General features: G+C 40.7%; 3 protein-coding genes across 3 annotated transcripts; 2 read left to right on the top strand and 1 right to left on the bottom strand.

The window, feature by feature from the left end:
- Positions 1 to 1,514: 1,514 nt before the first annotated feature.
- Positions 1,515 to 12,908, top strand: LOC134195617 (serine--tRNA ligase, cytoplasmic-like). Its single transcript, XM_062664670.1, has 9 exons — positions 1,515 to 1,602; positions 4,301 to 4,371; positions 8,466 to 8,549; positions 8,738 to 8,896; positions 8,953 to 9,132; positions 9,710 to 9,829; positions 9,885 to 10,106; positions 11,173 to 11,460; positions 12,497 to 12,908. Exons 1-9 carry the CDS (start codon positions 1,536 to 1,538, stop codon positions 12,767 to 12,769), a joined length of 1,464 nt encoding a protein of 487 aa, XP_062520654.1. The 5' UTR covers positions 1,515 to 1,535; the 3' UTR covers positions 12,770 to 12,908.
- A 1,273-nt stretch (positions 12,909 to 14,181) lies between these two features.
- Positions 14,182 to 15,977, top strand: LOC134195476 (rab11 family-interacting protein 4A-like). The gene is made up of 2 exons (XM_062664495.1): positions 14,182 to 14,965; positions 15,040 to 15,977. The coding sequence occupies exons 1-2, from the start codon at positions 14,294 to 14,296 to the stop codon at positions 15,877 to 15,879; spliced, it is 1,512 nt and encodes a 503-aa protein (XP_062520479.1). The 5' UTR covers positions 14,182 to 14,293; the 3' UTR covers positions 15,880 to 15,977.
- Positions 15,978 to 16,056: 79 nt separating this feature from the next.
- On the bottom strand, positions 16,057 to 22,090 carry LOC134195477 (gastric triacylglycerol lipase-like). The gene is made up of 8 exons (XM_062664496.1): positions 21,970 to 22,090; positions 19,254 to 19,368; positions 18,820 to 19,018; positions 18,515 to 18,758; positions 18,287 to 18,439; positions 18,148 to 18,219; positions 18,009 to 18,083; positions 16,057 to 16,300 (listed from the first exon to the last, which is right to left on the bottom strand). The coding sequence occupies exons 1-8, from the start codon at positions 22,051 to 22,053 to the stop codon at positions 16,064 to 16,066; spliced, it is 1,179 nt and encodes a 392-aa protein (XP_062520480.1). The 5' UTR covers positions 22,054 to 22,090; the 3' UTR covers positions 16,057 to 16,063.
- Between the last annotated feature and the right edge of the window lie 28 nt (positions 22,091 to 22,118).

Here is a 22,118-nt window from a genome sequence, read left to right as displayed (position 1 = left end):
TTGTGCGAATGGAGTTGTGGCAACTATATAGTACCTTAATTAAACATTAACTTGTATTAGAGTGGGAGTTCTCTTGTAAAGGGGAACTTTAACGGAAATACAACTTGATCTCAGAATGTCAGCTTTATCATGTTTGTACTGCGCTACTTTCAGGCAAACATTCACTTTGGTAACAGAGAAAACTTGGATTATGTACGGATCATGCGCCAGGCTGCCACGTTATTGGTGGTAGGCTCTGTCTACACCAAATGAATTGCCTGCGTAGCTCAGTTATCTTGCCAGTAACCTACACGAAAATGGGAAAGGTAACTATAGCGAGATCTTGTGTTTTAAGGCCTTAAAAGAGCTCTCTGCAATGAAAGTAGGATGCTAGATGCCGTTTTCTCCCGGCAGACTTGACTCTCTCCTCTCACAGAAGATGAGGCTGGCGCAATAAAACTCAACTGTAATTAGTGTTAGCCTTAGCTCTATTAATCTGAGAAGAGAAACACTCGGAGGGTTCAAATATAAGGTTCTCTTGGAGAGATCTGAGTAAGTGGACACGCCCCTTTCCAACAGCGGCTGTCGAAATGTTACAGGTGCAGAATGGCTTTGATTGAGCCTTATACTTTTGCTCGAGCGCAATTATGTAGATGGTGTAGCTAGTACTGTCATACGTAGGTTGTTTACACCCTGCACAGTGTGTAGACTCGTGACCATGGCAATATATCGTCCCTCCATCATTCCTGGATACTCTATCGCGGTTCATGAGGCATCTAGAAGCCATGCTGATTGCCAAAGCTGAGCACACCAGACTGCTACCTAAATTGACATGGACGTAGGACTACAGAACAACAAGAAGGGACATGTCCACCTATGCAGGTCTCTCGAAGAGAACGTGTACGCTTCCTTAACATACTTGAACCTTGTGCGTGTTTTTCCTCGTAGATCAATAGAGTGAAGCCTAATTCTAATTGCCATTGAGTTTTATTGCGCTAGCCTCATCTTCTGTGAGCGGAGAGTGTCCAGTTGCAAGGCCTTGAAACACAAGATCCCCCTATAGTTACCATTCCTGTTTAGTTTGTGTGTAGTTTACTGGCAAGATAACTGTGCTACGCAGGCAATTCATTTGGTGTAGGTGGAGCTTAGTGTCAAGACGTGTCAGCCTGGTGCATGCTCTGTACATAACCCGCGTTTTCTCCGCTACCAAAGAAGCAGCTGACCTGAAAGTAGCGCAGTACGAAGTTTCACGATAAAGCCTACATTTTGAGATCAGGCTGTATTTCCATTGGAGTTCCCCTTTAAATGAGAAAGCATATGCTATTATGCTGCTAGACATTTCAGTTTATCAGAAAATTAGATAGGTCAAACCTACTGACACTGTAAGGTGATAGTCGCATATCTAATACAGTACAACCTGACTAATCTGAACCTTACTGACTTGAATGCAGTTAGTGCATAGCTTTGCAAAATTCAGACCTGGTTGGAAATTCCAAGGTAGTGAGTTTTGAGTTGTGGACCATGTTATCTGTCAAACGCAAGAGCAAGAAGTTGGAATGTCTCCACAATGCACTGAACAAGCTATTCTTGATGAAGTGGAGATACTTTCGTGCACAGTACTTGGTGAGTGGTATGATTTTGGCTGAAACAGAAATTTTTAAGACCAAGCATTTTAATAATTCAAACAAATTTACTGATCCAAACAACTACCGGGAATTTCAGAAACAGTGGCCAGCCAAATGACCGTCGATTGGGTGATCTTTTGGAAACTGTTCTCATTTAAAGCCCATGGGCCGATTAATGAGAATCAAGATTGGTGCGTGATTCGACGTCGCCACCAAAAGTTGATCGATATTCTGAGTCTGTATTAGTAACGTGCATGCTATACTACAGTGTACATACAGGTTTGGCAACCAGACTACTGTCTTACACTGTTGATTAAAGAAGGAACCTCTAAAGAAATGCCTGACAAGAAGCGTAGGAGGACCGTCAGGTCTGGCCGCACTCGGAAGTTTATAAAGACTAAGTATCTAGGCAGGACGTTGCAAGATGGGCCTCATACTTGCCTACTCTGTGGTACTCCAGTCAATCTGCCAATTTCCGGAGTTTCCTACGAACTGCCCGGGCGCTTGTTGTGAATGGATATTCTTCCATAAAAATCCCATTTTTCGTATTGCTGCCCTGGGCGCTGTTTTGTGAAAATTCCCAGTATGTGATAGTCATGTTTGAATCCTTTTTGGATTAGCGAGATCCTACTGTACTGATTAACCCTAGTCACATGCGCTGGGGTTACAGTAATGCCTCTGTGGACGGACCAACAACTGAATCAACGACCGAATGGAATGCATAGCATGCGCTTAATGTTATTGCTGGTGTTAAGTTAATTGTGAAGTGATGATGTCTTCACATGCTTTCAAGAGGTATTGAATGTCAACAGTCTTACATAGAAGTGAATGTGTCCAACCCCCTTCTCACGCTCTTCATTTACTAAAAGGACGTTAATATTTTGTATTTGTCCCGTTTTTATTTCTTTATATTAACATTTTGACAGATACCATAAAATTGCATGTTTTGATGTGCTGAAATTTATTGCTCTTCAACTTCGATTATCTTTACTTGTTCCCAATTGAGCAGTGGAGTCAAAAAGCATAGTAGAGGCGATTTGATCAGTTATGCAGGAGAAGTGGATGCTAAATGTGTGACGTTATCAAACAGTTTGTGGATGCACTAGAAAATATTGTTGGCAAACACATCCATGTGCAGGCACACGTGCACACACACACACACACACACACACACACACACACACACACACACACGGACGCAGTTGAGTTGAGGGCGTACGTTTTAGTCCCATGAAACAATTTTACTTTAGCCTTACTTAAACAAATACAACTGAGAACTATGTTGATGTTTGATAGCATCATTACTAAGGCCGGGCAAACTTGATTCACAGTTTAACGTCCCCGCCCGCATCATATTCTGGGAAAACAAAATAAGTTTCATTATTCATTATATAGGACACATGACACCTTGCACGTGCCTGTCTCGTGTTGCGCACGTTACTTTTCACAATATGGCTTTCTTCGTAAGCGTGCACATGTGCACTGCTAAGAAAACCCTGGTTCCCTGGACTGTTTTGTCACTGTCTCCTTCAGAAACCTTTGAAGATCTGCTCACATCAGTCCAGGCTGGGCGCTTCTCTATTGTGAAGATGTCTAACAAGTTGTCTTTTGACGTCTGTCTTCGTTGGCAGCGACAAGTCGTCCTTAAGTTGTTGTCAGTCCAGAAGAACCTGACAGCTGCTGATGTTATTAGTGTATTTGGCCACTTCGTAAAGTTTATTGTTGAGCCTGCAGTCTGTCCTACCGGTGCAACGAATACGGTGCACGTGAAGAACGCATTTGAGGTAATGATGCAGAGTCGGCTGACCGTCAGTACACCATGTTTGCCCAACCTCATGGAAGAGAAACGAAGAGAGATAAGGTGTTTAATGATCTCATACGGCTTGCTGAGGAGAAAGGATTGAAATTCCTTCCTGACCAACTAGAATCCGGCATATCCTATGTCAACACAGTGTGCTCTGCCCTGTGGTACATAGATGGTCATCACGGGACCCTTGGTCTTCGAGGTTGCAATTAATATTATTATTAAATATTAAATGAATAATGAATAATGACCGCCCGCCCGCATGCCATCGTGAAAAAGGCTGGACGTTAAACCGTGAATCAAGTTTGCCCGGCCTAATGGAGAATGGGCCATAGGGTTAGGTCTATGCTTGACATGAAATTGTAATCGTGTGTGGATGTTGCATGTATTTGGGAACTTCTAAATATCCAGGTGTTTGTTACTATGTGAGAGACTCTAATAGTTTTATAGATATTGGACAACAGAGAACAGATTGAAATAATTGGTCCAGAAGGACGGGCTGGTCAGCTAAAGTCTGTCCATGCTGACTTCTCCCTTAGTAAATCCTGAATAACTTTTGACAACAAGGTCCTAGAGACACACTAAACACTCATGTTAGAGCTCATAGTTCTGCCATCCTTTGGGTGTGCATTGCAGCGAACTTCCGCCAACCTTGTTATGCATATTGTTTATGTAGGTACTCTAACCAAATAGACAGCCAAACCCACCCTTTATGCTAATTACTAATTGCTTATTGGATAAATGCTAGGAACATCTTCAGGAGGAAAAGTCAGAGTGGACGGACGTTAGTACTGTATAGACATAGCTATGAGTAGATACTCGAAAAGATATTTTATTGTTGTTATCTGTTATCCTTGAAACTGGATCTGAGTTGTTTGTTCCTGGATTTCAGTACGATTTGAAGCTGACAACTTGAATAAAAGGAAGAATCTTTGTAGCAAGATAATTGGAGAAAAAATGAAGGTAAAGTATGAACAGCTTGTAATTTAACGATTGCTAATCAGAAAGAGACAGACTTTGAGCATGTTCACACCGGTCCTAATCGTGATTAGTGTAACGCCATTCTAACGCCGTTCTAATGCCATAAAGAGTAGTATTGCAACCACATTAGTGGCGTTAGTGGTTGCACGTGACTTTGGCATGTGAGGTGGTATACAAGAAGAGCATGCCACCAATGTTTTTGATGTGGTGTTGTATGTTTAAACGGACAAACGCAGCAACAACATTGCGATGTATACAGAAGCGCAGGCAGATGTGTACTACGTACGTGCCTTTACATGTGACAACTTTCTGCCGTCCGTGAAGGAGCTGCCAGAGAAAGCAACCTAAATGTTTCGCTCTTCAAAACCTAAAGCAATGGATTCGTCAAGACAATTCACGCGAATTCTTGCCGGATATGATGGATGAAAACTGTTGAGACTAATTACCCTCACGTGCCCACGTGACTTACTAATCATGGTTAGCGGTGTGAACACACTTGTGCTAATGTTGGCCTAATCATAGTTAGCCTAATTATAGTTAGTCCAGATGTCGGTGTGAACATGCTCCTAGTTACTTGCAAGCATGTACATACTTAACTAAAAATGTCAAATCCTAGGTTTTGAGGAACCAATTTATCAACAGTACTCTTTGTAACTGTGAATATATGATTCATAATCAAGAATCATATATTCAGTTACAAATTGTACTGTTGAATGACTTTTATAATACAACTGCACCTTGGGGACTTGGCATCAGTGTTATTGTTAATAGTCAAAGGAACTGGTGGTCCACATAATATGAATTTTCTGCAATTTAGAAAATAGTTTTACAGTTTAGGAGTTCAATTTTGCCTTAGTTGCTAGTTGCAGCAGTTCTGTAAAGAGACAAATACTGTTTAACATGTTATTCTTGGTGTTTAAAATTTGATAATTCAGAGGCAAATAGGTTTTGGTGTAACCTAATTTCGGTATGATGAGGCACAGATTTGGTGTGGCAGAACTAGAAGAGATTTTGGGCGTCACGTGAGATCTAGTACCGCTTGCCCACTACGTATGGTACTCCTTGGCTCTTGTGTTTGTGGGTTGCTCTGGAAAGGCTTGTTGTTTCTCCAAGCAGGCGGTTCTCATCCCTGCACACAAAAAACTTCCAGGAGTTTGAAGTATCCGGGTTACTTCCATTCTATCGGTGCCTTCTGCACGTGAAGTACAGAACTTAGAAAATTTTAGGTATCTTAATTTAGGTAAATAAGAGTCACACCGAATTTACCAAAAATAAAAGAACACTGAAAATAACATGTTATACAGTAGCAAACAAGACTCCTAGAAGTCATGATGTCATTGGTGGGAAAGTTAGATCATTTTGAATTTTAAAGGGGAAGTCCAACAAAAATGAACTTAACTTATATGAGTAGATCTTACGAAGACAAATTGATCAGTATAAGTTACTCCGGTATCTTCGCTTTTGTATACGAGAACGAGCGATGTTTCTGTGATGTGTAATGCCCACGCGCCTGCTCTGCGCTTCCTGGTCGATTAAGCTCCGCCCACTGCAAACAAATAAATGCGTTTACGGATGACTGCTACGGATATATTGAGAATGACGAATGTGAATGCGAAGATATTATGAAGATCTGCCTTCTTGCCATCAGCGGTTTCTCTCTAAAGTAAAATGGTGTCGATAGAGCTGTTTTCCCGCCAGACTTTGAAGCAGAATTCCTCAATACCACGGCTTACCTAGAGAACGCGCTTGTACTAAAATATTTGTTTATCCTTGTTCTTTTAATATCCGAAGAGAAACATTCAGCGCGCCGTATGGTGTGTGCTACAGAGAACGTTCCTATTTTCACATCCGGTCAGCTCGCTTTCTTTTGCCGCTGATTGGTAGAAGGTTACATGTCAAAATAGGATCATCCTCTATAGCACACGCCAGACGGCACGCTGAACGTTTCTCTTCAGATATTAAAAGAACAAGGATAAACGAATACTCAAGCACAAGCGCATTCTCTAAGTAAGCAGTGGTATTGAGGAATTCCGCTTGAAAGTCTGGCGGGGAAACAGCTCTACCGACACCATTTTACTTTAGAGAGGAACCACTGACGGCAAGAAGGCAGATCTTTATAATATCTTTGCATTCACATTTGGCATTCTCAATATATCCGTAGTGGGCGGAGCTTAATTGACCAGGAAGCGCAGAGCAGGCGCGTGGGCGTTGCACATCACAGAAAGATAGCGGAGTAACTTATACCGATCAATTTGTCTTCGTAAGATATACTCATACAAGTTAAGTTCATTTTTGTTGGACTTTCCCTTTAAGTGTTCTTTGGAATTGTACAATTTGGTATACAAAAATCACTTGACACCTACTGCAGTTTGTCAATTTGTGTTTGCCTGTGAGGTAAGGGCAGAGTCGTAGTGATGGGCGAAGGCACTGGAAGCCTTTGTGATGGCTTCCTTGTGCATAGGTCTGGATACATGGCATCAACCTTTACTTTTCTTGTCATTGGGCCACGCATGTAACTGATCTCAAAGTCTGCCAGCATTGGTTTGAGATGTATGATTTGGAAGCTATGAGTCAAGTCACATGACTTACGAGGAGCGGTATAATAACGGGGTTCCATTTGCACAAAATCTGTGGTTGGCTGGGTATGTGGTGTCACGCTCAGGAATGTATGGTGTGCAAGCAAGTGACCAATCATGACGCATTATTGTTTTGCACATGGCTACAAAAGACAACGGTCGGGCAGCCAATCACTACGAGCTGTCTGCATAAGAAAAATTAGTCAGAAAGACGTCTATTTTGATCAAAAACCAACAGAAACATTATAGGTTAAGTAACGCTACATGGAAAGTAGGAAAATCCAATCATACTGCGTATTATGTAGAAATGCAGAGCGTAATGCGCACATTACTTCGTTGTTAACGTGACTTGCCAATTACGGATACCGTAGATATAGGGATGAACTGTAGTTACCTTTCTTCCAACCTGGTTTTGCACGTGACATCTCGTGACTTCTCTATTGTGCCAATTTTAAAATGGAGTCTCTAGGGCGGGGGGAAGCAAAGCTACTGGTGGGGCGGGAGCACCCAGCCGGCGGTTCACCACCCTTGCCGGCATTGCCAACAGGAATTGAGACAAATTCGTAGGGCGGTAGCGTCATCTTGTATTCTGTCTAAGGTTGGTGGAAGGAGCAGTCAGCAGCCAGTGTTATGTATACGCATTTACAGTGCTCACGTGAGCTATTTGCATCATGAGACTAGTTGGAGAAAGGCAAATTGCTTCCAGACCTCTACTAGAGAAATCTACTACAGTACCCAGACTATAGCAAACGTTATAATCAATTTCAACTCAACTCTACTCCAGATAGAGGCTACTCCCAATGAGTGTTGCGTTGTAGCTTTCATTTGAAGCGACTCTCAACGGAGGTTCACGTATTTCTTCCTTTAATTAGTATTCCACGTTTACAACAGACTGTACAGTTTATCAGAGTGTTAATGAAAGGAAGAGATATTAGATACTTTAAAACAGTGCTAGCAAACATTGAGATTGATTGAGAGTGTGGTTTTCTAGTGACATGCATGGGAAGACATCTTTTATGCCTTAAGCATTTTCACTACCTTACAGGCAAATGCAAATGTTTAATGTTCTTGGAATCCTAATTGAGGTTTGATGTAGAAAAGCACTTCACACCCATTGCAGTTTGCCAGCGTAGAATAGTCTAAAGCTTCCTATCAACAATGTTATGCCTCTTGTGCCATTGTTGGTTACAAATAAGCCATTCACAACATCATGTATGGTTTATAGATCTGCTGCAACTAGCCACAAAGGACAGCTGGCATGTGCATGTACAAGGCTATTTTCAAGTGCGACTTGCTTTTGGTGTGAATTCATTTAGAAATCAAACAAAGAACTTACCCTAATTTGGGTTGCTGCACTGCACTTTGGATTATTGTGTATAGACCAGTTTATTTGTTACAACGCACTTACAGGCAGGACTTAGAAACTGTCTGTGTGGAATTAAGTAATGATGAAAGCAAATATAATCATTGGAAATGGTTGAGAGGAATGATGATGTTTAGGGGAAAGAGGCTGTTGGTACAGATACCTCATTACCTGACTCAGTTGTTCAAGGACTGGAATCATTGGAGGTAGAAAATCTTAAGGTATGTATGTATGTATGTATGTATGTATGTATGAGACTGTAGTCTTTTGCATTTGTTTTTGTATGGGTGGAGTTGTAGAGTGTATTATAATATTGTGAGCTGTTTTACCATTTTTGATTGTGAACTTAGTATTTGGATATTTGTCGATATATCTGTGTACTGTTACATTGACTTTGTTGTAATCACAGGTCTTGACTGTAACACAAATAAAGCAAGTTCGTGTTCTTATTGATGATGCTATTGCCAAATGTGACCAGGAGAGGGTTGTGTGTGAAGCAAAGAGGAATGAAAGTTTGAAAGAGATAGGCAACTTTCTTCATGAGAGTGTCCCTGTCAGTGATGATGAGGTAAGTTACCAATGAGTAATTAAGTGTTGACTAGTTGTGATTGGCTGTTGTGGTAGGACAAAGACAATGCTGTGGAACGTACATTTGGTGACTGTACTGCAAAGAAGAAATACTCTCATGTTGATCTAATTCATATGGTTGATGGTGTGGATTGTGATCGAGGAGCTATTACTGCTGGCAGTCGAGGATATTTTTTGAAAGGACCGTTAGTCTTTTTGGAGCTTGCACTCATGCAGGTGAGCAGTAACACACCATCATCACCAATCACCACTACCAATCACCACTGCTACAGTGCCCCCATGCATAAACACCCATCCGGGAGTGATGCCGGGAAAGTGCGCAGAATTCAAATGTTCTGTCATGTCTATCGACGAAACTCGGTAACAAGATTCAGCAATCGTAGCCGTAATTCGTTGTGAAAGAACTCAACAAATGGTTGCGTTTTACAGCGGGCCTCGCTTGAGGAATCACATTTTCTTCGTATTGCACATTTGTTCGTTTTTACGCTACGGTGTTTCATTATTTAACTAGTTATTTTACGGAAAGGGACATGAAATGATTATCTAGGCAATAAGCATTATGAAACAGTAGGTTGTGTGCTCTGTGTTTCTTTACGGTGGCAATAAGTACAGATAACATACAGACAATTTATAGTCAAGGGGACAAGTGTACTGTAGCAAGCAAAAGCAGAGCTGAGGGCATCACTGGCACTGTCATTGTACATTAACACATACACAGCACATTTGCTAATCATTGAACAGTTACACTATGGAGAAGTACTTCTGTTAATGTGCTAATGATGTTGCTTTTCAGCATGCTCTGACATCGCTACACAAGAGGAAATTTCTTCCTCTTTACACACCATTTTTCATGAGGAAAGAAGTCATGCAGGCAGTAGCACAACTGAGTCAGTTTGATGAAGAGCTTTACAAGGTTATCTCTGCTTCATCTTATTGATTGTTTCAAATAGGTTATATCATTTTTATAGGTTGTTGGTAAAGGATCCGAAAAGCAAGGTGACACCAGTCTAGATGAGAAATACCTGATTGCCACCAGTGAACAGCCAATAGCAGCATATCATAAAGATGAGTGGCTTGATCCCAGTGTCCTTCCTCTTTGCTATGCTGGAGTGTCGTCATGCTTCAGACAAGAGGTTGGATCTCATGGAAGAGACACAAGAGGAATCTTTAGGGTCCACCAGTTTGAGAAGGTGGGTCATCTATTTGCAGTCAGTGCTGCTTAATACTTGTTTTACTACTAAATGCAAATGTTTTCAATGATCAAAATCATTTTTCGTTAATAATTGACGGCAGAAGTTTTATGTAGTGGCATGTAATTACAGTTCTAATCGGTAATCTCAAAGTTGCGTGGAATCTTTGGGTTGTGTAAGTCTGGTGGAGGTGTCTTGCTATTAGCTTGTGTGTTTGGCAGGTTCATTAAGTCATGTTCTATGTTTGTACTTTTAATAGGAAATGGTAAGTGGCAGGGTGTTAGTGAGACTAAACTTAGATGGGCGGGAGTTAACTGAACCTTAATGCTCTTTACACTAGCTGCTCAAATTACCATCTATTTCAGATTTCGAAATAACTGTTACTTCTGCATGCTTAGTTTGCAGGGCTATCTGCAAGAGCAGAGTTTAGCAAAATATGAATAATGCAAAACAAGGGTATTATTTCATAGGAGTAGGTACAGAAGATTAGCATGCAATGGTATTTAGTATGCTGAAGAAAGTCAATGGCGATGGAAACCAGTAACATCCATATAGAATGAGTTTTATTGTAGAGTTAGAGTGATTGACTTTACAATAAGCAAATTATAGAAACATTTGCGCAGTCCTGAGTAATTTTATAGAAGATAGGGTTTGCTACAGTAAGTTGTCAAGTCAATACACGGGGAAATTGCTAGACTGCAAATGCATGGTTTAGCACTATACTGTGCCTTAGAAAATCTTAAGTAGTGCACATAAGGTCTGCTTGCGCATGTGTGCTTTGTTAGATCATGAATTTCCATTTCTGTAGTGAAGTGATGAAGGACTGACTTGAATAATACCAGCGATAACAATCTAACCCGAGGGTGCATTGTTGGTTGTTTAGTCATTGATCTACGTTGGGCATTACTATACTCTAGTCCTTCCACACCTTGGGTAACTAGATTATCTTATGATTGGGTACACTTTCAAAAAACATCTAGTGATTTCTAAGTACAGCAACATTGTTATCATTATTATTGCATTGTGGTATTGCACATAGCGACCAATTTTTCATTTATTGTGTTAGATTGAACAGTTTTGTATCACTTCTCCACATGATGGCAAGTCATGGGAGATGTTTGATGAAATGATACAAAATTCTGAAGATTTCTTCCAGTCACTTGGCATTCCATATCGAATAGTCAATATTGTCAGTGGTGCATTGAATCATGCTGCTGCGAAGAAGTTTGATTTGGAAGCTTGGTTTCCAGCTTCTGGAGCTTTTCGTGAGATGGTTTCCTGTTCAAATTGTCTGGATTATCAGTCTCGTCGCCTTTTAATTAGATATGGACAGACAAAGAAAATGAATCAGCAGGTAATAATTGTGTACACGACGTTAACGTACATACATACATACAGTTAGGTGGTTGGATGGGCAGATAGCTAGACCGACAGACAAGCAGTTAGGTTAGTGTAAACTTTCTACTTTTTAGCTGCTTTGTTTATTTGAAACATTTCATAATATTAATTGCATTCTGTGTATGAAATTCTCTGTTGAAACATGCTACAAAAGTGACTCAATCACACAGACGTTTTGCGCCTGTGTATTCTTGCGTACCATATTACCACACATAAAAGCGCATGGGCCTATATGTGAGTGTTATGAATCACTGCACCTTTACCTCGAGGTACTAGCACATGTGCTTGTTTTTGAGGTTTATCGACCAACTATCTGCAAGTAGCAGAGAGGTAGATGAGTGTTGGAAATCTATAAGCAGAGATGCTATAGCAAACAATGACGATGACAACGACGAGAATGACAGCGATGGTAATAGGGACACCGAGACCGACGCTAATGATGAAGACACGGTCACTTAGCAATTATGAGAGAAAATACTACTTAGAGTAGTACATTTGATAGCCTGAACATAATTCTAATCAATACAACTCTCAATCAGACGAATAATAATACTGAATGATGAAAATCAAAACAAAAATTACTTCAATGACACAAAGCATCTAAACAAGATTACAAAGATAGGATAGGCAGGACTCGCGTGTTACCATTGGAATCTCATGCGACATAAAGGGTACAAGGTGTGTGTTTGTGTGTGTGTGTGTGTGTGTGTGTGTGTGTGTGTGTGTGTGTGTGTGTGCGTGCGCTTGCTGTTCTTGGAAGGAAGTCAACATTATGTTTAGTTTCTTCTGTAATGAAGGCCATACCATTGAATACGAGACATCCATTTGATGACACATGTAGCCAAACATGCTTATAGAGAAACAAACAGACAGACATTTGATTACAGATATCGAGGGGTCGGATAAGCGAAGGTGTACTGTACTAAAAACAAACTGACACGCAGATAGCAATTAACATCCTTCAACATTGAAATACGTGTGTGTTTGTGTAGACTGAATATGTTCACATGTTGAATGCAACCATGTGTGCCACAACTAGAGCCATTTGTGCAATTTTGGAAAACTTTCAGACAGAAGAGGGTGTGGTCATACCAGAAGTGCTACATCCATTTCTACCTGAAGATTTCTGCTTTTTGAAGTTTGTGAAACCAGCACCAATTGATGAATTAGCAGTAAAAGCCAAGAAAAAGAAGGGACATGAGACTGTAGGCAATGTGACTGATAAGATGAAGGAAGCAAGTATCGATGGAAAGCCAAGTCAATGATGTATCAATTTGAAGTGGGTTTACACCATTATGTTGTTGTAAAAGAAAGACAATTATAGACTCTTACACTGAAGTAAGATGAATGTGAATGTTTTTTTTTGGATGGAATATGCTGTTTATGCTGGTGGCAAGGGTTTGACTGGTGGTGTGCAAGTATGATATCCGTCTCAACTGCTTGCCATGTTGCCTATGATTTGAGTTAACAAAATCAACATCTATTTTAGGCCCCAAACCACTGATTAGTGGCAGCCTGAAATCTTGCTGTGGGTGTTGGCTGGCTAATCCAAGTGAATTTCATCTCTGAACAATATGACATAGAGTGGATCCAATTTAACATTCCTCCAGGCAGAATATTGTACACATTACTCTAATAATTGATCTGTACAGTATTTCTATGTTCCATGCCCTGTCTTTAAAGTTTATTGGGCAGTTTAGATTGTTGCTGCAGTTTCTCAATCTGAGATTCATGTTAAGAATTAATTTGGCACACATTCGTTCATTTGAACGGTATGTAGGGTCGGATTGTCATACATCACCCTGGGAATGATCACAAAGCTCTAGTTTCAAGACCAAAAACACGACAAAACAAAGTGTATACTGCAGAAATGTGATTAGAAAACATGGCATATCCTTATAAAAACAATAGAAACAAACTTGTAGATAATGTAGAGACGAGACATCAAAGTCAACCTTTTACTGATCTTACCCCAGGCCATATAGTGTAGTGGTGCTATGGTGTAAGTTGACCGTATTTTTTTGTGTGTTGTACTGTAGGCATTATCTAATATGTAGAAATTCAAGATAGTTGTAGGTAATTTTATTATGAGACGCCAAAGGGTATGGGCTGGGGAAGAGTCTTTGGAGATGCTGCTCTAGATATCGAATTCTACATACCTCGTTACTGACCACCTTGTTGTCTTGTGCTTTTGTTCAAAAGATGGTGGCTATGTGAAGTGCTAATGTTGCACATGGAGGTTGTTCTTCGCAGATATTTTGTAGATGGTCTACACATTTGCTATTGAAAACTAGAGCACGCTCGGCGTTGCGCGTGGGCGTACGTATACTTGCTTGCACGTGATAGGTGCGGTTCTTGTTTGTCGAATTCTAGAGAATATGATGACGGAGAAAAGTTAGACATCGCGTCGCCTGAACTTGTTGAGTAGACGTAGGTGAAGTGGAATCTCGCTAGTGAACCTAGGTCGTGGAAGCACGTTGGAGGACTGATCAGACAAGCTCTAATTAAAGTTACAGATTAATCGGTAGGCGGGCCTCCATAACTAACGACTGTACAGATGTGCATTCTGGTTAAGTTAGTTACATCTTGTAACAGCAATATAATTTAGTAAAGCCTGAAGCTGCTACTAATATTGGAGGAATCTTGTGCACGGCTTAGGCGTCATTGGTCGCCCAATTTCGACGAGTATTTCTTTTATATAGTACATAGCTAGGACGTCAAGTTATTACTACGCGTGCGCACAAACAAATCAGTTGCTCCGCCTTTCACAACTGATTGCTAATTGTTGCATGACAGTCGTCTGTTGTCCTGCTATGGAAGAAGACAGTCTGGACAAGCGGCTGCGTAAGATATTCGATGCCTGTGATGGTGACGGTGATGGTTTCATCTCGGTCGAGGATCTTCGCAATGCGATGAGTAGCAGTGGACTCGGAGATCCCAGCAGTTTCCTAGGAGATATTGAGGCTACCGAAGACGGTATGGTTGCATTCGAAGGCTTTCAGAAAGCGGTTTTAAAGCTGCAAAATCAACTGGAGGTGGACATTGGAAACGACGAGTACGACCTGGACGAGTTGTCGGGCGAAGAATGTGTAGACGCAGAAGACAGCGAATGCGGTGCTTCTGGATCAGAAAGCGTGCGAACGGGAAGAGAAAGAAGTGTGGCGTCGTCGAAAGATGAAGGATTTATCAACGATGACGGGATCCGCGAAACTGAAGTGAAGAAGGATTTTGAAGGATTTGGAGAAGGAGACGACGTGGATGCTTTCGTTGACGCCGAGAGCACGCAGGGTCGTGCCTTTGGATCCACTCATCAACGCAAAGCGCAGGTTCGTTCCTTGCACTCGTCGCAACAGTCAAGTCTACAATCAAGCGAGGAAAACATTGGAGATGCTGTCAATTCTCTAGACGTGACGAATTTCGAGCTGGAGCAGCAAGAGGAAATCAGCAAGATGACAAAGAAGGTAAGACACGATTGGCTGCGCAGTGAGTGAAGGCGGGATTACATTACCGAGGGGGGATTCTCTTTCTGTTGCAGGTAGAGGAATTGAACTCGCAACTTGAAGTAGCTGCAACTGACACTAGAAAATCTGTTGATGTGTACACACAGTTGAAAGCTGAAAATAACAAACTCGTGGAACGTCTTTATCACCTGGAAGAACAAGTCCGAGAAATGGAGATCCTGAAGTCAGAGAAACAGTCTGTAGAAGTGGATCTCAGGAAAGCAATGTCTGAGCTATCTAAGCAGCAACATGAAAGACAACGTGATAATGAGTCGTTTTTGACACAAATAAATGAAGCAAACAGTGAACGAGATGCAGCACAGAGGAAAGAAAAGGAGCTACAGCGAAAACTCTTGGTGGCGACTCAAGACTTGGAGAAAATGAAGACACGTATCAATGAATTGAATACTCGAGAACAGGAGTTGGCTGCATCAATGCAATCAGAGCGAGAGGCCTGGAAGACACGCATGGAAGAAGCAGCTGAGAGGGAGGAGTCACTACGACAGGAAATTAGTGATCTAGAACAACAGTTGGAAGTTGCAGAGGGACAACTAGAAAGACCGAGAACTCTATCGTTTGAAGATTCGTCGCGAGAAGAGAAACTAATAGAAGAAAACAAAATTTTCAAACAACAAATCGAAGAGCTAAATGATCAAATTCACGAACTGAGAGCACAGTTTATTCAACAAGGTCAAATGCTTATTGATGAGGAGCAAACTGAGTCACTAGCAGCCGAAATGGAGACAGCTTCAAAGGATGAAATGATGGTCATGTTACAGGACCTCAATTCTAAATACCAGCGAGTACGGTCCTATACAGAGGGTCTGCTTGTTACAATCATAGACAAACATCCCGAACTCTTAGAGAAGAAGTGAATGTCAACAACTGGAGAGCTATTTTTGCACATTATTTTTGACAAGACTGTTGATTATAATACAATGTGGCTGCTTGCAACAATACATTTACTTTCTACTCATTAGATGCACCTGATTGAATCAGCGGAGAGTAGATGAGTCAACTGAAATTAAATCTTAACTCACAGCAGCAGTAACTAATACATCATTGAAGGAGCTTTTTAGCTTCATCAATGATGTGGCCATAGACCTGGGTGGCCACATCAGTTGCCCAGATGAAGTCAAGATGTTCATACCCATTAATAGTTTTGTTTCCTTGCAGTGACGAAAGCTGAGACTTCAACCATACGACATCCTCTGAGTCTGCAAGCCAATCGTTTGTTCCCTGGTAAGTGTACACTGGCACATGAAAGTCGGTTAGGTTGTACACAGGAGGGGCAGTCTGTAATCAAGAACAAACAGCTGACATGATTATAATGTCTAAGTAAATGTAGCCATAAATATCAAATATCAGTGTGTACTCTACAACTTCATTGAACAAAATGTTCAGAGGTTGTTCAAGACACTATAAACAGTCTCTTTAGCACATACGTGAGGTGTGGTCATCAGCATGGTGAATTGCTAAAACCCAGTTACCGTATAAGATGAAATATTGGTGGGGAATTTGTTTTGGTGGATTGGCAGATTTTTGAGTGACCCCCAATATAAAATCTGGATATGTTGACGTAGCAAGATGGTAGGTAATCCTTGCTTGCCGTCTGTTGTGCCTTTGCAGTAGTTTGAGACCATGCAGTAAGTTAGGGAAATGTGAGCCACGAACACAGGCTGTCAGTTACAAACACATCAAGACCACTTATGGTACATATATCAGTTATCAAACAACGATGATGTCCCACCGCCAAAAAATCCGCCAATATGTTTTGTCTGGCAATTTCTTAGCAAACCGCCAAAATAAATTCCTGCCAATGTTTCATCTTATGGGGTATATGACAATGTCACATTATGTACTGGTACACTGTAGTTCATCCATGAGAATTAAGTAAAGCAATGCACAGTGTCTTTAGTTTACCATCTACATCACTACTGTGTTTGTGGGTGAAATTTGATTCCTAACAAAAGCCTTTAGGGGACCAGCTAGTAAACCTGCAAATGTTGCCATATAGTTAACTTTTACAAACACTTGTGAATAAAACGACATGAGTATATAACTAATAAAGTATTCCAACAGAGAACTGTATGAACAAAAACCCTATTTCTCTGTTAGTTTTGCACACGTGCTAATCAGACATAGATCACTACTGATAATCCTTATTTTTTAACTCTCCAGCACTCACTGTTGTTACAACCTGCTGGTTTTGCAGGTGGCAATTGAATTATGGCTCTTACTAACCATCTGACATTAACAATCAACAACCATCTACTTTTCTGTACCAAACACTAACACTCCGCGTCGTTTAGCGATACGCCCACGCAAACTTGATTATCAAGTAGAAGGTTGGTCGGCAAAGCTGGATATAAGAGTGCTATGTAGATATTAGAAGCAAATAGCCTGAAAAACAGAGCGCATACGATGGTCACGTGAGGAACATTCCGTCAACGCGCGCTAACGCTAGGAGCCTCGCTACCATCAAATGCTAAGAGCACTCGCGACACGTTGAGAAAATGTGCCCGTGGGTTATGCAACGGGCATGGATGCGCATGCAAGGTTGAAGGGACCAACTGCACTGCATTTGTGCGCTTGCACTTATCACTTTTGGTGCATTCACGAGTTGGTTTGCGCCTGACCCGAACTCTGCTTCAACAAGGAGATTGCAAAATCGCTCCCATACGTTTTCCTTATATGACTACGCTCTGATATCCAGTTTTGCCTGTAGTTGAGCCCAACCTTCCAACTTGATTGCGTATAGTAGGCAATCAAGTTTGCGGGGGCATCACTTACAAGCAATCAACAAGTTTCTTTTTTAACATATTTTACTTTATTATACTGATCATAGTAAATCTGAGGTGTCAAATGATGATAAAGACACGCAAAATTTGGGAATTAGATGGGTTTAAACAACATAAATCTGCAGATATAAATGAACTTTGGGCAGTTACCATGCACCAGTCATAAGATAGAGAGAAACCATCTTCACTAGTGGGGTACTTACCATGCCGGAATAGTGATCAGCATTGGCTTGGGGACTTCCATAGTCATACATCTGAAACTTATTGCTGTTTACTTCCTGCAGACAAATCAATTATAACTAACGTCTTCAGATAAACTTATGGTGTGTACAACAAGTTGACCTGAACAAAGTGAATAACATTCTGCACTGACGTCCCTGCTGGAGTGTGGCTTAGATACACTGGTAGCCTTGTCTGTTCAAGTTAATTACAATTACATCACACCCAACAGCAGTCAGCGGCAACCATATGCTTCTTTTACCTCATTGAAATGAGATACGTCAAATCCACATGTCAAGAAAAGCACATCAGCACACAGTGCAGCAATATCCGATACACACACATATTGAGCAATGAACTTTGTCAATTCAGTGTTTGGCAAAAAATCTTTAACACCAAACAGATGTAACAGATCCTAACATAAATTTTCATGATATATAAGCATTGCGTGACGTTGAGTTTGAAAATCACTAGCTACTACACAACAAACCTCAATTTCTGGTGCTACAACTGCGAGTACTCGCAGTAGCCCCTTTATATGACCAGCATGAGCCACAGGGGCAAGGGCAAAGAAGGCTTTGATATGAGAGGCTAAAACTTGGTTAACAGAAAACCCAGCAAATCCCATAACAGTGCCCTGTGAATGCCCAACATAGAAAATTTCAGTCTGGTTAGTGACTTCGATGACGTAGTTGATCATAGCTGGAAGGTCAAGTAAGGCCATCTCATCCCAACTAACAGATAAAAATGTTTACAATAATGCAAACAAATTAGGACTGAGACTGTGAATACTACCTCCATGACCAAAAAGCACTTTGACTTGGACTAAGTTTTGTATGATTTCTTGAGTACGTGTTTCCTCTTACATTTCCAAGCCACACATCATATCCCTCGTCTGCTAGCAAAAATGCCAAACTTTCGTTAGCGACATTAGTTAGCCAAGTTGTGCTAGAACAGAGGAGAGCATGTTGCAAGAAAAAGACAGGACGTGGACCTAATGAGGAAAAAACAAGTCAATCAGCTAGTTCACGTGGGAGTGATTGTCTATTTTGTCTGTTATCTGTATAGAAATAAAAACACCTGTCTGTCTGTTTGTCCATTTGACAGAGTTCAAGTACCACTACCTGTCTCTTTGTCTATCAATCAGCGTATACTAGTCTTCTCTCTGTGTCTGGTTTAGCATTGAGCTAGGTAGTCTCATACAAGTTAGAGCTGGAGGTTTACTCTACCTGATGATGGTCCATGTTTTCCATGTGGTATTCGTTGCAAGCCTAGAATAAAGCCATCGGATGTCGTCACCCAGTGATCTTCCTCTGGGTAGCCGTTGTATAATATAAGTTGTCTCTGAAACAATAATTCCTTGCTGAGACAAACTGGGGAACACACATCAAAACAATGATTCCAGAAATGCACAGAGATATAAAAGACGTGTCCACAATAGTGATAGCTATGTAGAGTAATGATAGTGGATGCAAGAAGGCAAAAAGTTATACAACAATGTCCAGAAAGGCATCGACCAAAGTTTCTAAGTTTCTTTTGCCTCTAACAAGTAATAAAGAACATGGGCCTGTCCAGAAAATCTGCTTCAGTCACTATATAATATGTCACACTTTCAACAAATGTTAACACAAGAACATGAACAAAATAGTATAATCAGTTTATATATATACAATGTATATATTATATATATGGTCTTGCGTAGCCAGACCCCTTTCTGCCGCGTCATACTTCCAGCTTTTCACCCGGAAGTATGACGTGGCGGAAAGGGGTCTGGCTACTTTTTTGTCTGGAAGTATGACACAGCGAAAAGGGGTCTGGCTACGTAAGACTACATTATAATTGTGTTGTTTTGTAAATAAATAAGCATTGCTGTTAATTGCTCCTAAGGGTACTGTACATACTCTTTAACTACCAGGAATAGCTCAATTTACCATTTCAACATTGTGTTCAGAGTTACCTAGGTGCTCAAATATATGCACTGACTGACAAACAAACAGACAAGGACACATATCAAATGTTCTATACTCAATTGACTATCAACTTTGCAAATACACTAAGTCTGTGAAACAATTAAGATGACACTCATATATATCAAAGACTGAACAATCATACATCAGGTATTTTATCCAAGAACAGCAATCCAACCACTCTATGCGTTGCAATATTCAATTTAAACAAAATATTTGCAATTTTAGGCAAATTTATTCAAAAAGATACTGAATATGTGCGATTCCATCTCTAATATATTCATTGTCTGAAACCATTTGTGTGATTTCACTATCCAAGATCTATGCGATTTTTTTCTTAATTTGCAATTTGTTTTTGGAATAGTTTTCATTTCTGTCCCAATATATACAAATGCCCTCCATAGATATATAGGATCCTGTATGACTATTTTCGGCAATTTCATAGTCACTGCAATGCATTTTTGAAAAATTTAAGCGATTCTTCGTGAATACATGCAATTGTGGTGCAAATATATACGTTTCTGTACTGTGAATAGATGCAATTCTCGTGCAAACATTTGCGATTCTGTACTGTAATGATATGCAATTCTGCAAGTGCAGACATATGCAATTCTCATTCACCAGCAGAAAAGTGATAGATTGCTGAAGATATGGCTCCGGAAGTGACCATGATGTCGCAAGCTACAAACGCTACATTCTTTCACCGTTGTGTCAGTGACCTCTGCCTGCTGAGTACCTGTGCTTTACCACTTGCCCTAGAGTAATGTCCCTCCTGCAGTATCTGCAAGATGTGCTAGAAGACTGCCAGGTGCATTTGCAAACTGTTGACAATCATGGATCAGAGTCTCTTCTTGAAAGATCAGCTGTTCGCTTAGAAGGTAGAAGGCTAATTCTATGAGACGGTCTGACGTTTGTATATGTTAGGTTTCCGCTTGCTAGCTGCACCTTTACACCTATATTGACCAAAGAGATTTCTGTAACTTTTCCAAAACGTAATATACGACTAAAACTAATTAACTTCATATAGAAGGCACAAAATGTTTTCCGCTGTCTGTTATGAAACGTCAATGATATATATATATATATATATATATATATATATATATATATATATATATATATATATGCGTTTGTGTCTAGATCTATTCGATTCAACACGTGCCAGCATAGGCGATTCCTTCAATTATATATGCGATCCTGCTTCCAAAACTATGCGATTCTGTTTCCAAATATATGCGATCGTTCAAACCTCTTCAATTCTGTGCACATATTTTCAATGTCAGGCATCGTTTACATGTGATACTGATCTTGAATATGTTCACTACCCTCCCAAATTTATGTGATCCTTTCTTCTTGCGGGTGTTATCAGGATCTTAAATATAATCAATTGTTACCGTATATATGCAATTATGTCGCTAATATCATTGATTTGAATTTTAGTATAGTCAATTCTTGCCCATAGATAGTCGATTAATTCAATAGATAATCGCTTAGAATTATCAAAGATATTTTGACAAAAATCGACTATATTTTGAGTATTATTTTTGCAACGTTTGGCATTCCATACTCTATTGATGATCTAAAAGCTACGATTGATTGTTTGTGATTGTCCAACAAATGAGATGGTGAATAAGAAACTAAAGAGATATAACCCCTCCTATATACATAGCGCTAGGTTGATATCACTGCATTTGTAAAAGCCATACCCATCTACAGGCACGCACGCACGCACGCACGCACACGCACGCACGCACACGCACGCACGCACACGCACGCACGCACACGCACGCACGCACACGCACGCACGCACACGCACGCACGCACACGCACGCACGCACACGCGCGCGCGCACACACACACACACACACACACACACACACACACACACACACGCGCGCGCGCGCGCGCGCACACACACACACACACACACACACACTATTGAATCGAATGAAAAACGCACGAACGTTTTGTAACTAACCGCAGTCAAATTAAACTCGGGATCTTCACATGTCACACAGTGTAGTACACAACAGAAGACTAGAAACGGTGTAAACGATTGCATCACGCAATTGCAAAGGCTAGATTACACAAAAAAACTGTACGAGTGGACATCCGGGACAGTAATTT

This window comes from Corticium candelabrum, chromosome 20 (assembly GCF_963422355.1).
Source record: "Corticium candelabrum chromosome 20, ooCorCand1.1, whole genome shotgun sequence".
Classification (NCBI taxonomy): Eukaryota; Metazoa; Porifera; class Homoscleromorpha; order Homosclerophorida; family Plakinidae; genus Corticium; species Corticium candelabrum.
This window is presented reverse-complemented; position numbering and strand designations above follow the sequence as displayed.

Excerpts from the sequence above, each read along its gene's own strand:
- LOC134195617 (XM_062664670.1), top strand. The coding sequence starts at position 1,536 with ATGTCTCCACAATGCACTGAACAAGCTATTCTTGATGAAGTGGAGATA. Across the intron at positions 9,133-9,709 it reads TGGAGCTTGCACTCATGCAG|CATGCTCTGACATCGCTACA; the intron begins GTGAGCAGTAAC and ends GTTGCTTTTCAG. Across the intron at positions 11,461-12,496 it reads CAAAGAAAATGAATCAGCAG|ACTGAATATGTTCACATGTT; the intron begins GTAATAATTGTG and ends GTGTTTGTGTAG.
- LOC134195476 (XM_062664495.1), top strand. The coding sequence starts at position 14,294 with ATGACAGTCGTCTGTTGTCCTGCTATGGAAGAAGACAGTCTGGACAAG. Across the intron at positions 14,966-15,039 it reads TCAGCAAGATGACAAAGAAG|GTAGAGGAATTGAACTCGCA; the intron begins GTAAGACACGAT and ends TTTCTGTTGCAG.
- LOC134195477 (XM_062664496.1), bottom strand. The coding sequence starts at position 22,053 with ATGCAATCGTTTACACCGTTTCTAGTCTTCTGTTGTGTACTACACTGT. Across the intron at positions 19,369-21,969 it reads CCGAGTTTAATTTGACTGCG|AGACAACTTATATTATACAA; the intron begins GTTAGTTACAAA and ends TTATTGTTTCAG. Across the intron at positions 18,084-18,147 it reads ATGTTATTCACTTTGTTCAG|GAAGTAAACAGCAATAAGTT; the intron begins GTCAACTTGTTG and ends ATTTGTCTGCAG.